The sequence below is a fragment of the Lepidochelys kempii genome, chromosome 5 (assembly GCF_965140285.1).
Source record: "Lepidochelys kempii isolate rLepKem1 chromosome 5, rLepKem1.hap1, whole genome shotgun sequence".
Taxonomy (NCBI): domain Eukaryota; kingdom Metazoa; phylum Chordata; order Testudines; family Cheloniidae; genus Lepidochelys; species Lepidochelys kempii.
Genome location: NC_136384.1, coordinates 80,771,148 through 80,788,277, shown reverse-complemented (window position 1 = coordinate 80,788,277; position 17,130 = coordinate 80,771,148). Strand labels below are relative to the sequence as shown.

The 17,130-nt window shown below is 43.1% G+C and overlaps 1 protein-coding gene across 1 annotated transcript in view; it reads right to left on the bottom strand.

Annotated features, from left to right (window-relative positions):
- The window catches only part of LMNB1 (lamin B1), a 41,173-nt gene extending 24,331 nt beyond the window's left edge, over positions 1 to 16,842 (bottom strand). Inside the window, exons 1-2 of the mRNA XM_073344853.2 lie at positions 16,046 to 16,842; positions 768 to 924 (exon numbers count right to left, since the gene is read on the bottom strand). Coding sequence (XP_073200954.1) covers positions 768 to 924; positions 16,046 to 16,398 — 510 coding nt within the window. The 5' untranslated portion in view covers positions 16,399 to 16,842. The remainder of the gene's footprint in view (positions 1 to 767; positions 925 to 16,045) is intronic.
- Positions 16,843 to 17,130: the final 288 nt, after the last annotated feature.

Sequence of the window (17,130 nt, the reverse complement as noted above, 5' to 3'; positions counted from 1 at the left end):
AGATCTTGAGCCTTTTGATGTCAACCCAGTAAAACTGTTTGTGGTCTAACTTACTGTGTTCTAAAGTAAACTTGCAAGATTCTATTCACCTACAGAATTTTGTCAATCAATATTTATCATGGTAAAGCATAGGAAAGTAGATCTGGGGCCTGAGAATAAGAATAATTTGTGGTAAACGGGAGAGTGGGAAAAGAAAAAAAAAAAGATGCAAGTGAACAGACTGACTGTGGTTCTTAAATATTTGTAGAGAACGTCGCATACACATATTGTGTAGGGAGTCTTGATTTACACCTTGTAATAAGATGAGGCCCTGAAACAAACCTTTGTATCAGAGGCCCAGTATGAGGCCTAAGGCCTGAGCTAAAGTAATGGTCAAGACTTTGCTAACATAAAGCAAACTTAAGCTTTGAGCCAGAGGCAGGCCCTGCTCACAGAAGCTGGCAAGGAAATGGCTGATGCTGCAAAAAGATACATACCTAAAAGGTACTGGACACTAGATATCAGAACACTCCAATACTTGCACATTCCACACACATAACAAGGAACATGCATCCCTGGGGCAGTGTCTTTGTCTGGCCTAGGGGGCAGTGGCAAATCCCGCCACTGACTGAGCTGGTCCATTGTCAGGGAGCACATATGTGAAAAGTTTACACATATGTGTAAAGACGGTGGAGAACATGGTCGGCTTAGCTCTTTTACAAGGAGTGGTTTGTTGGCTAAAGAACCAATCTGTTCAGCAGACTGGATGGTAAACCACTTCATCTCACCTGAGCAATCTGATCTCTCAAATCCTCAAGTTCCCCTTCCAGGCTTTTCTTATCACCAAGTGCTGTAGCCAGGGCAGCTTCTTTGGAATTTAGGGCTGCTTCAAACTCCCGAAGCTTGACTTGGGCTGCGTTATGATCAGATTCTTTTTTTGCATAGCTGAAACAAACCAGAGAAGTTGGTGAGACAAACGTCTAGAAACATCCAACACATTAAAATATGTTGATTTGCAACTAAATACAGCTTTTATACTAAATATAGTCTTTTGAGCTAACCAGGAGAATATGCTTTTCATCAATTACATAGCGTAATTTAAGTTTATTCGTATTCTTAATTTTTATATTTTTATTATGCTAGAAAATGGTGAATGATTTTCTATTTGTAATTTGTGATGAGCTCTATGTGGATGGAAATTCAAATTCAATTAAAAATGCACAAAAACAGCATTTTAGGGTTTTTTTAAACATACTGATACGCAAGAAAAAAGGTTGATAAGATTATCAAAACATGCTTTGCATATAACACTGGTGTAAAGAAATGAAGTACTTTCTTTAGTTAGTAAATTGAGCTGACTGTAAAAACTGGAATGACATGACGACTAGAAACAGCTAGTAGTTCTCAACTTCTCACCTAGTTTTATTCAGATTGTTTTCCTCTTCCAAGGTTTTCTGCTTTTTCAACTTCCAATTACCATATATACACTTGCTCATAAGCAGAATTTTTTTATTAAAAAAAGGAAGCATCAGAGAAGGGGGTCGGTTTATGAACGGGTACAGGGGGGGAGAGGTGGGACATAGCCCCCTCCCCCCACAACAGAGGGGGCAAGGAGAGGCAGCAGAGCCAGAAGGGAAGAGGAGGGGCCAGAGTCTCTCCTCTTCTGGCTGCGCTCCCCGCAGCCTCCGAAGCAGCTGCAGCCGTGCTGCCTGGCTCAGCCCGCTAGAGCAGGCTGTGGCCAGGCCAAAGACATCCTCCCCTAGCCTGCCCCAGCTAAGGTGGGAAGGGATGGGATGGGGAGAGTGTGGTGGTCCCGGGATAGGGGTGGGGTCATGTGGGGGGTGGTCACAGGGTTACTCCCTTGACCCCCAGCTTCTGCCTCCTCCCACCAAAAAATTTCCCCACCAGTTGCTATACCCAGCCCTTCAGGGTAAGCCACTGGCAGGCTGGGACACTTTGTTTACTTAGGTTTACCACCCTGCCTGCGGACATTCGAGGTAAACAAACCATCTCAGCCCACCAACGGCTTATACTGACAGCCCAGGAGCCAAAAAGTTTGCCGACACCTGAATTATAGGGTTGGCTTATGAATGGGTCATAAAAATTTGCCATTTTTACTTATCCATCGTGGTGGGAAGAGGGTGTCAGCTTATAAACGAACCAGCTTATGATCGAGTATACATGGTAGTTGCTTAACTTTGAACTAACTAGCCATTAAACTGGACTAGTCGATTAAAATGAAATGAAGAAAATATTTTCTGCACGTACCAAAGAGGCTACTACTGTCAAAAGTTTGTTTAGCACTTTCACTAAACCTGGTTCCAGAAGTTCAGCCCATGATTTACATCAGGTCATTGGTTTCGTTTTCCTTAAAATGCTGCAGCAAATACACACTGCTTAATTAATATTTTTTTGTATTTAATGTAAATTACAAGTCTCATAAGTTTAGACTTTAACATAAGTTTTCAATTTCACATTTAAAAATCTTTCATTTGTAAGACGCTTGAGAGCACGCACCTTTCTGGAGTAAGGGGAGAGAATTAACTGCCAGTTTCCCTTGACCCTTGGAGGAAATAGTGACAAGACAGGCTAGCCCAGGACCCTTACCTCAAACATGCTCAGAAGCCACTTCCCTGCCCCAAAAGAAGCCCAAGCCAGCTTCTTACCTGGAACAGCCTTAGAGAAATAATTGGTCCAGTGGCTCTTTCCCACACACACTAGCCTTTCTGTTTTGCAACTGCAGAATTCGGGGAATTTCCCTGCCCCACTGTACTGGCTCAAACAAACTAGACCTGTCCAAATTAAGAGACTGAATTGCTGATGAGGTTTCTTTTAATAACTATTCACATCCAAAGTCTCCACCAAGGGAGGTGGTAGCCTAGACGGAACTAGTTTTTGCCACTATGCTGCCTAAACACATCTGAGCAGACAAAATGGGGATAAAGATATCCAGCTCCCATCTACGGTATGACCTTACTGTTACGACAGCAAACGGAACTGCACTGGTGAAGAATTATGGATCTCCCCATTTTCTTAGGGTAGACACAGCCAGTCATGCTTTCTGAAACAGTAATGAAGACAGTTTTGTCCAGTAGATGCTAGTACATAAACAATATTCCAACTCTGCTTCAGGGGAATGACCACATAAAAAAAATCATACAATCTTCTGTCATATAAACAAAGTAAAAAGATTCTTTCAGTTTATGTTTAATCTTTCAGTTACAAGTATTGCCGCAGATTACTCTTAAAGTACTTAAGTGTTTCAGATAAGTGTGATTTAAATCGACTCCCTTTAAATTTCACTGTCTGCTGCATTCAGTAGAAGCTTTTTTTTAAAAACAGCTAAGTAGCACATCACCTTTGTCCCACGGGTGCCCAAGAGAAGAGGGAATCAAGTAACACACCACTGGCTAGAATAGCCTCACACAGAAGGCAGGTTTAAACTGCTATAATAAAAATTGAGTGTTACTGTCAGAAAAGATATTCAGACTTCCAAAAAAAAAAAAAAATGTTGGGGAGGCTTTTGATTTGGTTTTGTTTTACATTAGTCTTTCAGAGTGGACAAGACCTGAATTTCTAAACAGTGAACACAGAACTCATAAAATGACATCACAAGAGACTGAAAGACAGACAGAGAGGAAATGCAATGTTGCTGTAGCCATGTGGTTCCAAGATATTAGAGACACAAGATGGGGGGAGACACTCGAAAGCTTATCTCTCTCACCAACAGAAGGTGGTCCAATGAAACAGGGGTTCTCAACCTTTTTCTCTCTGAGGTCCCCCTTAACATTCTATAAAAACTCTAGGACCCAGGGGGAGAGCCTCAGGACAGGAGTCTTGGACATAGGTGGAGTTTGACTTCTATTTTGAGGGAGGGGGGCAAGGGCCAGGGGGGCTTGAGTCACCTCCACATGGTAGAGTCCAAGGAAGGAGTGCCACCACCCCCCAACTCACCTCAGCAGGCCACCCAGCCCGTCTGGGTTGGGTGTGGGTGGTGGTGGGGGGCATGTGACCAAAAATTATAACTCAAACGTGGGGAGCTTAGCTCAGAAAGTTTGAAAAACAGCTTAGGATGCACGGAGGGGGGTAGCGGACACAGGACTAGGGGCTGTGTGCAGTCAGGGGTAGCTCAGGGTGTAGGGAGAGGGGTATTAAGGGATGTGTTCTGGCAGGACTCTCCTACAGTCCCTGTCCCCAGAGGGGTCTGCCAGCTACAGGGCCAGGTCTCCCCACCTAGGGGGCTCTTACCAGCTGCCTCCATGGGAGCAAAGGGGGCTGGCAGTAGAGGAGCAGCTTCAACCTGGGGCACCAGCAGGAGAGGAGGGAATGCTGACACTGCCTGCTCTATAGGACCAGCCAGAGCAGCAGCTGCCCTGCACTGCCTGGCTCCGGCTTCCTGCCTCCAACCTGGCCAGTAGGCGGGAAGAGAAGTTGTGGGGTGGCGGGAGGTGTGGAGCTACCTCCAGGACTGCAGGACTGCTGTGCTCTTGCACTACAGTTCGGCGGGGGGAGGGGGGGGTGTGGAGGGCAATGTCTTCCATATCCCCAACTCTGCCCAAGGGTTCAGGGCTTCAGCCCAGTGGGGGGGGCTGAGGATCAGGGCTTCAGCTGTGGGGCCCCACTGACCCCTTGAAAGGGCTCGCAGAGCCCCACGGGGCCACAGACCCGGTTGAGAACTGCTGCAATAAAAGATATTGCTTCATCCACCTTGTCTCTCTAAGGCTACGTCTTCACTAGCGGGTAGTGATCGATTTATCACGTCTTGTCTAGACACGATAAATTGATCCCCGAATCAATGCTTGTACTCCACCTTGGCAGGAGGAGTAAGCAGAGTCGACGGGGGAGCCGCCATGGTTGACTCAATGCCGTGAATAGCGTAGCTGAAGTTGTGTATCTTAGTTTGAAACCCCACAGTGTAGCCCAGGCCTAAGAGAGGTAAGTAATTTTAGTTACGCTTTCAAAAAGGATGACTATTTTTCATGTCTTGAACAAAGGACATCTGTGCTGAAGATTCACAACAACTCCTACTCCTTTTAATTAAGATGTTTGAGCTCCCAAAAGCAAAAAAAAAAAAAAAGTTTCCCACCAAAACCAGAAGCACACACTTGACATTCCTGAATTACTTTTCCAGAAGAACCTCCATACTGGGTCAGACCAAAGGTCCATCCAGCCCAGTATCCGGTCTACCGACAGTGGCCAATGCCAGGTGCCCCAGAGGGAGCGAACCTAACAGGCAATGATCAAGTGATCTCTCTCCTGCCATCTATCTCCACCTTCTGACAAACAGAGGCTAGGAACACCATTCCTTACCCATCCTGGCTAATAGCCATTAATGGACTTAACCTTCATGAATTTATCTAGTTCTCTTTTAAACCCTGTTATAGTCCTAGCCTTCACAACCTCCTCAGGCAAGGAGTTCCACAGGTTGACTGTACGCTGTGTGAACTTCCTTTTATTTGCTTTAAACCTGCCACCCATTAATTTCATTTGGTGGCCCCTAGTTCTTATATTATGGGAACAAGTAAATCACTTTTCCTTATTCACTTTCTCCACACCACTCATGATTTTATATACCTCTATCATATCCCCCCTTAGTCTCCTCTTTTAAAGTACAAAAGCCTAGAAGACCTGTTCTTTATAGAGTATAAAAAGGCTATATCCAATTTAAAAACTTTTGAAGATCACAATTAGCAGTATTTGTCAGCAGCAAGAATACAGGAATTAGATTTACTAGTAAGCACACACAAATATTCTTGCAGGAATAAAAGAAAGATGATTGGCACCAACGAGAGAACATATTCAGTTGTAGCCCAGTTTGCTGCCACCAAATGGCTAAAAGATTTGTGCCAATCACAGAGCAAGCTCAAAAAACACATTTTCAGACAATTTTTACTACAACCACAAGATGGCAGGCTTTAATTTAAGAAACTTAGCAATCAAAGTCACTATTTGTACAACTAGAACTTTGATCTGAGCTATCTTAGGTATTTACAGAGTGAATCATTGCAGTTTATTATCAGCCGAATACTAATATAACCCATATGCAGAGATTTCAGACTCTCACTACACTCTATTTTTTTTTAAACAGTTGTCCATTTTTGCTATTACTACACAGATCCAACAGTGGGGGGTAAATTTTGTAGTCTGCCACAGCATTTTAACCATATATTTAAACATGCTTCGAGCAGAGTTAGGGCCTGTGTACACAGTAACTGGAACCATATTACCACCAGCTATAACTCACAACTTTAATTATTTCAATGCAAATCCACATGTGCTGATACACCTTTTGTTCAGAATACACAAATGATGGTAAAATACAGGCAGATGGTTTAAATTAGAGCTCCCACTGCTGGTAACAGTGGAAAGAAAAATGTGTAATATAGATTCAGCCACAGGACAACAACATGACCAGAACCCAAACTTCAGTTGCAAAATACCCGTATTTATTTTTCAACTGATACTACTGATAGTATCAATCCATGTGTGTATCTCATATTCAGAAGAGCCATTTTAAGAATTCACATTTCTAATAAGATTGGCTAAATTTTAGCGAAATTTAACCAGTTTAAAATCAGAAGGGAAAAAAGTATAGAATTAATTTTAAAAAGTAGTCTAATTACATAGTCAAATTTGTATTTGGATAGCTAATCCCTATATTTTAAAAAGAAAAAGCTACAGACTTTCTGGTCGCTCTGCTAGAGTGGTACCACAACATACAGCGAAAGAGCCATTCCACTGGAAATCTTTGTAACCCTTAAAAATGTGTCATTCACCACAGCTCTAAATGAACCTGAGAGTTTGTTTCAACAAGATCAGTAAAACTGTTTGAGTTTTGCAGGCACAAGAAAAACTACTATATATAACAAGACAATACACAGTATGCATGTTTATAGTTCTTATTTAACAGCAAAAGCTCTTCTTGTTTGTCAACTTTATCTAATTTTTCCTCCATAAAGAGGGAGAGTACATAGTTAAGTAAATACCTGTTTACTAATATGCTCATAGATTAGCTCAAAACTGTGCTCCTTCATGTACTTTGACTTTCAAGTGTCTAATGCCGTCTCAAATAAAAAGGCACTAAACTGCCATGAATTCCACATTTTCAAAAATATATTGATTTCAATAACAGGACAAAGCGTACAGTGCTTACTTTATATTTTTATTATAAATATTTACACTATAAAAGTGAATTGAAAAATACTATTTCTTTTAAGTACTGTAGTGCAATCTCTTTAGCATGAAAGTTGAACTTACAAATGCAGAGTTATGTACAAATAACTGCATTCAGAAATAAAACAATGTAAAACTTTAGAGCCTACAAGTCCACTCAGTCCTACAGCCAATTGCTTAGACAAACAAGTTGGTTTACATTTGCAGGAGATAATGCTACCAGCTTCTTGTTTACAATGTCACCTGAAAATGAGAACAGGCATTCGCATGGCACTGTTGTAGCCAGCGTTGCAAGATATTTAATGTCAGATGGGCTAAACATTCATATATCCCTTGATGCTTCAACCACCATTCCAGAGGACATGTGTCCATGCCGATGATGGGTTCTGCTCGGTAACCAGCCAAAGCAGTGCAGACCAGCACATATTCATTTTCATCATCTGAGTCAGATGCCACCAGCAGAAAGTTGATTTTCTTTTTTGGTGGTTCAGGCTATGTAGTTTCCGCATCGGAATGTTGCTCTTTTAAGACTTCCGAAAGCATGCTCCACACCTTGTCCCTCACAGATTTTGGAAGGCACTTCAGATTCTTAAATCTTGGGTTGAGTGCTGTAGAGATCTTTAGAAATCTCACATTGATATCTTCTTTGCGTTTTGTCAAATCTGCAGTGAAAGCGTTCTTAAAACCAACAACATGCTGGGTCATCTGAGACTGCTATAACATGAAATATATGGCAGAATGCAGGTAAAAAACAGAACAGGAGACATACAATTCTCTCCCAAAGAGTTCAGTCACAAATTTAACTAACTCATTTTTTTAAAGGAGCGTCATCAGCATGGAAGCATGTCCTCTGGAATGGTGGCCAAAGTATGAAGGCGCATACGAATGTGTAGCATATCTGGCACGTAAATATCATGCAATACCAGCTACAAAAAAGTGCTATGCAAATGTCTGGTATCACTTTCAGGTGACTTTGTAAATAAGAAGCGGGAAGCATTATCTCCCGTAAATATAAACAAACTTGTTTCTGTTAGCAATTGGCTGCACAAAAAGTAGGACTGAGTGGACTCATCAGCTCTGAAGTTTCACATTGCTTTGTTTTTGAGTGCAGTTATGCAACAACAACAAAAATCTACATTTTTAAGTTGTGCTTTCACGATAAAGAGATTGCACTATGGTACTTGTATGAGGTGAATTGAAAAATACTATTTCTTTTATCATTTTTATAGTGCAATTAATTTTTTGAGTTAATCGCATGAGTTAACTGCAATTAATCAACAGTCCTAATTATTACTGAAATTTAGGTAGAGGAGAAATATGTTTTAAAGTATAATGACAGATGGCAGAGTCTCTCTCACAAGCATCCTCAATGGGGCTTGCCTGAACGTAACCTACTAACTGCTAAACAAAGAGAGACCTATAGTAAAGTGAAGTTTAACTGCTGCTGTTTTAAGAGCCTGGATCCCTCTATTATGAAGACAAGTAAAGTATTTAAATTAAGGAAAAACTAAGGCCTGTCTACAATAATCTTTTATCCCTTAAAAATTCTCACCAACGTAGTTCTACCAACAGGAGCAATAGCATAGATGGGGCAAAGAATACCAGTGACCAGAGTTTTAAAACCCATCTTGTCTAGCTCTAAACAGGTTCAGATGAGATGCTTGTTAAAGCTGCCACCCAAAGCCCTATCTAAACTAATACTCCCAACTTTGCTACATACCATGGAACGGCACTGAAAGCATATTTTAAGGATAAAGCTGGTGTAGACACAGCTACACAGGTCTACGATCGCAAAGTGATGGGATCAGTCCATATTTCACCAGCATTCACACTACATTGGCATTATGTCAGTAGTAGTAAGTGTTCTGAACTGCCACTCTTGACCAATCACATTCACTGCTTTGGTACAATGATTAACACATGGTTTTGATGCACTTATTGAGCTCTTTTTCCATTGCAACTATATAATAAGATTGAGGCAATGAAGTAACCTGGTCACTGTGTTCACGTAGAGATACGTAGTATCAGTTTTCCAGATTTTGTTTTCTAGAGTAGTAAGACAGTAAAGCCAACTTTCAGTAGGGAAACATTTACATTTAAACTTAATGATCAGATGAGAGGTTCTCTTATAAAAGCATTAGTGTTTGTAGGATCACCTTTACTTCTGTTTTGACATGTAAACCAATTCCTTCCTCACCATAAATTTTTCCTTTAGCTTTCCATATGGTAATTTGGCTCTGGTTCTCATCACACAACCTATATTTTTATTAGAGCAAACTACCAAATCAAAGCTAGCCACTTATATTAGAATTAAGTGATGAGCCATCACTCAGATCCTAAATCACCAACGGCCCACCAGAGCATCTCACAGGGCCCGCAGCCTGCTTCAACATAATATACTATTGAACAGCGGATTCATTAGCATTTTATCATCATGTTTACATTATTTTAGTTTACACATGCTACTGTGCATAGGTTGTTTCTATCTAAATACATGCAAAATAAGCTGAATTTAAAATCTAAATCAATACAGGTGACTTTAAATTTTATTAAAATATGTAGAATCTGTTTGGCCCATACAAGATTGTGCTTAGGTTTATGTGGCCCTCCTGTGTAAAAAGGTTGGGCCCCGCTGACCTAGGCTAAGAAGTGTCTCATCTGTTAAACTACTCAGAAATAAAAGTGCTTGAATCCACCTTATCTACTCAGAGGCCTATTCAGCACTCCTTACTCAGGAAAATATCCCCATAAACATTTAATCCAGACTTGGTGGTTAACAGTAGTTTTAGAATGTTGTCTCACTTTTCAAATTGACATTCAAACAAACAGAAAGAACCTCACTTTTTCCCCCACTCTTCTTTTCCTTCAGAATGAAACCCTTCAAACAAGAAAACACTCTGGTTATTGGAAGCATATACCACCAGTCACCCCGATCTCATGCTTGCGGATATCAAAGGTGCTCAGAGGAACAGTTAATTTTTCCTAAAGGGGTTAGAAGTGGGATGCAAAGGACTTCAAAACAACTGTGTGCGCGTACCTATTTTGTTTCACAACAAACAATATCACAAGGATGTTTATTGTGAGCTCTAACTCTATTGAAGAGGTTAAGGTACTGAATCCTTAACATTTTGAATAAAGAAGTTCTTTGATAATCATACTGAAAACAGGTATTAAGAACTTTTTGTTAACAGTCTGACTAAAAATCCCCCGATAGCTCCCGAGTTGTCCAACTTTAATTCTCCCGGCACTTGTGAAATCACCATTTCATTAGTTGTCCAATCATAGTCTTCCAGCCTGTGAAAAAGTCTCAGGCTCTCTCAAAATATTAAACACGAAAGTACAAGCCAAATTTCTCCATTCCTCTCTGCAAGTCACTATTAATAGATTGATCACCTCTGCCCAAAGGAGTGTCTAGTGTAGTAACTGAGTGTGTTTGGTTTATATTTTTTCCTTATCTACTTATGCTCTTTAAGTTTGCATTACAAACAGAAGAGTAAAAAGAAAAGGAGTACTTGTGGCACCTTAGAGACTAACAAATTTATCTGAGCATAAGCTTTCGTGAGCTACAGCTCACGAAAGCTTATGCTCAAAGAAATTTGTTAGTCTCTAAGATGCCACAAGTACTCCTTTTCTTTTTGTGAATATAGACTAACACAGCTGCTACTCTGAAACCAAACAGAAGAGTGATTTTTCATTATCAAATTTTCAATTTATATTCTTTTTTTTGCTGTTACAGAAGTCATTATTTAGAAGAGTGTACCTGTAAATACAGGAAAATATAATCAAGCCTGAAAGTATTTTTAGATGCTAGCTAGACAAGTGTTGGATATACCTGTATCTTACAAGTGTCTATGCAAACCCAGAACTTGAGAAGTTTATGCACCAAAAGTAAGTAGAAACCTTCTGCTAGAGAGTAATGCCAAGCGATAAATTTTTGCGGAATAATTTTTTTTAATTAAAGCTTAAGTTTTAAGTGCTTACAGAAGACACTTGCAAAATGTTAACTGACTGCTATCATCCTGACATCTCAGATTGGTAAAGCTATGAAAAGCAGCAGAGGTATTGGACCAAACAGCAACAGTGTGAAGTTAACAAGATTCAGGTCAGCTTCACAGCGGCTATTCAGAACCCCATGAAACCACAGGGAAACTTTAGCAGCGAATTGGCATGATTCTTGGGAACACGAGGCAGGCACTCATGTGAGGAAGGGGGAAGTCCTAGTTCCCAAAACCAAGATCAAATCAAGGCCTTCCCCTATTTCCAATATATGCAACAGTAACAGCAGTAGAAATAGCACTGTAATGACTAAAAATGTGATAATTAGAGCCTGTTCAAAGCACTCATTGCTCCAAATGTCTTAAATTGAGCTGTAGGAACTTAATGCTTTAAAAATCAGATTTTTTTTCTATGTAGCCCCCCACCCTAGGTTGAATAACTCCTTGCACTGTTACAGCTGATCGAGAACAATTAATCTGTGATTTGCCTGCAATATATTTTTCCAGTTTTTTAAATATTCTTTTTAAAGCATATTAAGACAACTTCCCTAACCAGGCACTCCAATCCATTTAACATACCACATGTACACCTCAGGAAATGCTGGGACAACTGTTTCAACTTTGCTTGCCTTGAGACAGCAGGGTTCTTCTGAACAGTTGCCCTGTACAGCAGCTGTACTGTGCTTAACACATGCCTAGTCACTCAAGCTATTGCCCCATCTATCAAACCCACATTGAGTCTATTCATTGTCTAATCCCAGCTCAGAAATTCCTTCCTTGAAAACAAAGAATCTGGAAGGAAAACTGGTTTAAGATATGAAGCAAAAGAAGTTACTGTTACTGCATGATAAGATTTAGTAAAAAAAAAATCAAAACACAAGACGTTAGTTCCTCTTGATCATTACAACGTTAACAAGTATCTTCATTCAGCTATAGTGTTTGCTTAAAAGCTGCTTTCACCACTTAATTCCCATGAGGAGAGAGAGAGCAGATGTGCCTAGCCACTGGACAACTGCCACAGTGAAAACTCAGCCTGTCATGAAAACGAATGCTAGTCCACTTATGAAATCCCATGTTCATTTTATTCCAGCTCACCCTTCCTAGAAAGAAAGAATACTCAAACTGGGCAATGAATATATTAAATGTAGACAGGATAGGGCCCTTGTAGATGAGCTCAAGGAGGTCATACCATACACAGAGGACTACACATAGGCAACTGTGTGAAAATCTAAAACAGGTGGATGAAGTTGTGAGCACTGGTGGATGCTAGGAGGCATAAAACTAAGCTTGACAAGGGAGGATAAACAGGCAAGAGCCGACTTATAAAACACTTTCAAAGTGACAAAAAGCTTGAATTTGATGGAATTCTCAGGTGGAAAGCCAAACAGAAGAATTCAAAGAGCAGTTATATAATAAAAAAGGAGGCAAGGAAAAAAGTGTAGTGGCAGCTTTTTGTATGGACTAAAGGAGGAAGTGATGTCTGTGGTGAGAGGATGTAACAACATGTAAAAGAGCTCAAAGAAGGTAGGAAACCTGTACCGTACAACCAGTAAGAGCACTTGGGACCAGTGTATAAAATATAGTACTCAATAACTAGGAGACCTCTTCTAAAGGAGTTGTCAAACTTTCATGAGAACCAAAATTTGAGATATTATGGGACCACCAGTCCTCCCATTCATTATTATTCAGACGATTTAAAGAAATTATTTTAGCCCCCTTTTAATATTAGAATTAAACCACCAGAAGGGAACATCAGAACACCCAGCCTGACCTCCTGTACGTCACAGACACTGAACCTCACATTACCCCATATGAAGCCCAACCACCTGGATTAGACTAAAGCACCACAGCTATAACAGCTAAAAAGAAGCCAGGAACACATGGTCAGCCAACTCTCCAGAGACCACCAGAAAGTGCTCTCCAAACCACAGCCTCTACTTTAGTTTAAGATTTTGGGAACAGAAATACATCTGAGCTTGAACGGATGCCTGTAGAATACCTGGATTTTAAAATATCTAGCAAGGATCTAGGGAACTATACACTTGTTAGAAGGTCTTCAGTCATAAGAAAATACAGATTTTAGATCATAAACAACTAACAGAACCTTTCTTGCTGTATACACAACTCCTAAGTGAATACAGTACATGGGACTTGAAAAGTTCAGTAGGCTCCTAACTAGCTGGAGGACTAAGGCCTGAAGAAGATGAGGAAGAGGATGGACAGCTTGAGCACATCTCCCCAAGGTCCAGAAGTATGCTTTGATGAGAAGCTCAGTCCCAGTGGCATCTCCAGCATATGAGGAAGGAGCTATGGCATCTGCTAAGATGCTTCTGGCCCTGAGCCCTACAACTTTTGATTCAGCCTCTGAATCTTACCCACCGAACTGCAGGAAAAGAAAGCTTCCTTGGCTTGTCTTTGCCCCTTCAGACTGCCAGCAGCAGAGAAATGGTGAAGGTCTTCATTGCTCTACTCTCCACCATACATTTTTTTTTTGAGCCCTCCTACCCAGGAGTTACCAGTACTTCATTGTACGGCTCCTTGGTTTGCCAACCAATGAATGCCAATAATCTTGACAGTTTAACTACTTCACAACTTGCCCACAGGACTAGCAGTTACATTGACTAGTCTTATTAATTACACACTGCTGCTGTTTGACAAAGCTGTGAGCAGCAGAGGCTCTGAAGCGGTCTGCAGTCAAAACGAAGACAAGTGCAGCAGTTTACATATGAAAATATTTTCACAAAGACTAAACGTAGTTTTTAAGTGAAATCCCAAATTGAGCAGAAATGGATGGTTGAGGCCCACACTTGGCAGGAAAGACTTCCTTGCAATGAAAATGAGCTGACACTAAGAATATTTGTCCATCATGCTACAGCAGAAACAAATGGAGATATTCACTCAAACAGTTCATAAACTAACTTAGTTTCAAGGCAAACCAAATGGAAGGCAACTGACAGCAAAAATGTTTAGACTTAAATTAGATTCTCTCTTTCAGGTAACAGAAGACAGACGATACATAAGTAGGAGTCAAAAACTTAAGTGAAGGATTGAAGAGACCAAAACTATACAGAAGAGAAAGTTACACAAATCAATTATCCACAGAAGGACATGGCATGATTTGTCCTATGAGATTCATAAGAAAAAGAAAAGGCTGCATAAGATTTTTAGTCTTTGAGCATCCTCTTAAACTAGATTTCATCATGGACTTCACTTATCACGACGCCTCATTTTAAAAATTTTTCTATAGGTGGATTTTTCTGTTTTCTAATAAGCCATATGTTCAAAAGTTATTTAAAAAACAAAACAAAACTATCCATCACCCTTAGAAAATGATCAGCACCCTGGAAAAAAAAATAATGATCTTGAACCTAGAGGCTACATGACTTCTAAGTCCCATTTGACATTTATTTTCCTTGATCACACTAATAGTAAAACATACATCCTACATCACCAAAACGCATGATTAAAGCTCTAACTAATTTAAGTTTTACAACCAGAAGAGCAAGGAAGAATCCTAGACACTTCTCTTCTAAAACTTTCATTTTAACATTAAGTTTACTATTTGAACTATACACCTCTCCCAACTAAAATACAATTGGCAATATGCTTTTTTAAAAATTTCTGATTCAACACAGAGCCCTCCCCAGACTACACATCTAGCTAATGACAATCCTTGCCACCTGAATTCAGAGTGAATTCTTAGCCTAGGAACCCTCCTTTTCTCCTCCAAAAAAGAACTGACTATAGTACTTACTGATACCATGTATTAGGATTGACTCAAGCGCTTCATGATACTTTGTATTAAGGACATTACGTAACAGATGTACATTGTAAAAGCAAACTAGTAAATCAGACAGTTGTAGGTACCTAGAAAAGGCTGTAGTGTGTTTCAGAGTACCACGAGTACCTAGAAAGGTTATACAAGCACTGAACGGCTGTGTTTAGCACTGCTCTGAACCCACTTCCCTCCCTGTTCCAGAAAGGTTCATATGCCATACAACATTCCTCCTCCCCAAGAGAGCTGGAGGCTCATCACCAGTCAGGAATGTGGGGCTGCTACAGGAAAGTACAGGGACCTCTCCATTCATTCATAGAGAGTCACTAGCTACAGCACATGGCAGCAGCTGGAGCAGACAAGCAACTGTACTCACAACTAGCGAGAATGAATGGGAAGAGAGACTACAATCCCCTCAAAGCAGGCCTGCTCCCTTGTCTCTTGCAAAGGGGAAGGTCAACATTTTTATGCAAGGTTCCTCTGCTGAAGATCAAGCCCCTGCAGTGGGGAGGGGAAGGGGGGGGGGCGAGCTTCCTGATGACGGGACCGACATCTGTTCCCCACAGTAACGTAGGCCAGAAATAAAGCCAATAGGGGAGCAGAAAGATTTAGGGTGCAGACAAGGAGGGCCTGGCAGCATAGCAACAGCAGGAGCACTCTACCTTTGTAAAGCACTACTATGGAGGAATAACCTAGGAAGAGACCGGTCGGCCCCTTCAGTAAGACAAGAGCCCGTAGTGCTGCGGGGAGGCATATCTGCGGGGCTCATGCTGTAGTCCCCAGGCGGGACTGAAGCACTTGGGGCGGCCAGTGCTCTCCAGGATGGTGCAACTCCCTCCACAGAGCTCCTCCTCCCCGCCTCCCTTCTCACTATGGAGATGGGGGGGGAAAGCTTCCCTGCTACACGATGGTACAGAGGAAGCCCAGATTCATTCATTTCCGTTAAAACTCTCCCACCTCAGGCCGCGCTACATTGCCCGCCCGAGATTTACTGCACGACAACAGCTTAGGGGGCTTCCCCTCCTCCATTAGGGCGCCAGCCCGGGGCCTCCATCCTGCCCGCCCTCCCCTCTGCCGCCCCCGGAATCCCCGGCCCGTTCCCCCCGCGGCCGGGGTGACCCACCTGCCCAGCAGATGCTCGTGCTCCGTGCGGATCTTGCCCAGCTCGATCTGCAGCTTTGCCCGCTCCCGAGCCGTGTCGTCCAGCGCCCGGCGGGCATCGGCCAGCTCGGCCTCGTAGAGCCCCTTGAGACCGGTGAGCTCTCGGCCGCGCACCTCCTCTCGCTCGGTCACCTGCAGCTGCAGCGCGCTGTTCTCGGTCTCCAGGCTCCGCACCTTGTCGATGTAGACGGCGAGCCGGTCATTGAGGTGCTGCAGCTCCTCCTTCTCCTGCAGCCGGGAGATGCGCGTCGGGCTGAGCGGGGTGCTGGCCGCGCTGCCCCGGGGCCTCTGCCCCACGGGCGTGGAAGCCGCCATGGCGACGAGCGGGCGACGCGGCGGGGGCCGTGGGTGCGGAGCAGCGAGGACAGGAGGCTGCCGGGGGGCGGGAGACGGTGCGAGGGGACGCGAGAGGCGAGGCGAGGCGGGCGCTGATCTAAGCGCCCCGAAGCCGTTCAGAGGGGTGAGAGAGGCAGCTGCAGCGCTAGCAGCGGACGGTACAAAAGCGGCGGAAGGGGGGGCGCGAAGAATCAGCGAGCCGGAGACGCAGCGAGGCTGGCACAAGGGGGGGAAAAAAGGAGGGAAAATAAAAGGGCAGAAGCAGCCCCAGCAACGCGCCGAGGGAAAAGACCGGCGCCTGGAGGTGCAAAGAGCGAACCCGCCCGCCCGCGCGCGCCGGTTCCTTCCCCTCGGGTCGGGCTCAGAATGAAACACAAAACAGGCGGGCTCCGCGCTCCTCCAATATGGCCGGCGCGCGCTTTGCCGGGCTCTCCCAGCTCCCGCCCACAACTACGGCCCCCACGTGACCCGCCCTTGCCCAATGAGGCAGCGATCCCGGCCGGGCTCTGCTGTTTCTCGCGGACGGGAAACTAAATTCAAAAGCCGCCAGCGCCTGCAACTGTCAGCAGGCGTGCGAATGGCTGGCGCGCGCGTCGCTCCGCCCCGCCCTTGGGCGCGCTATCGGAGGCACTCTCGCTCTTGCGGCCCCTCCTTCCCTCGGGTCCCCCACCCCCCGACCAGAGCAGGGGCCGCCTCGGCTGCTGCAGCCTG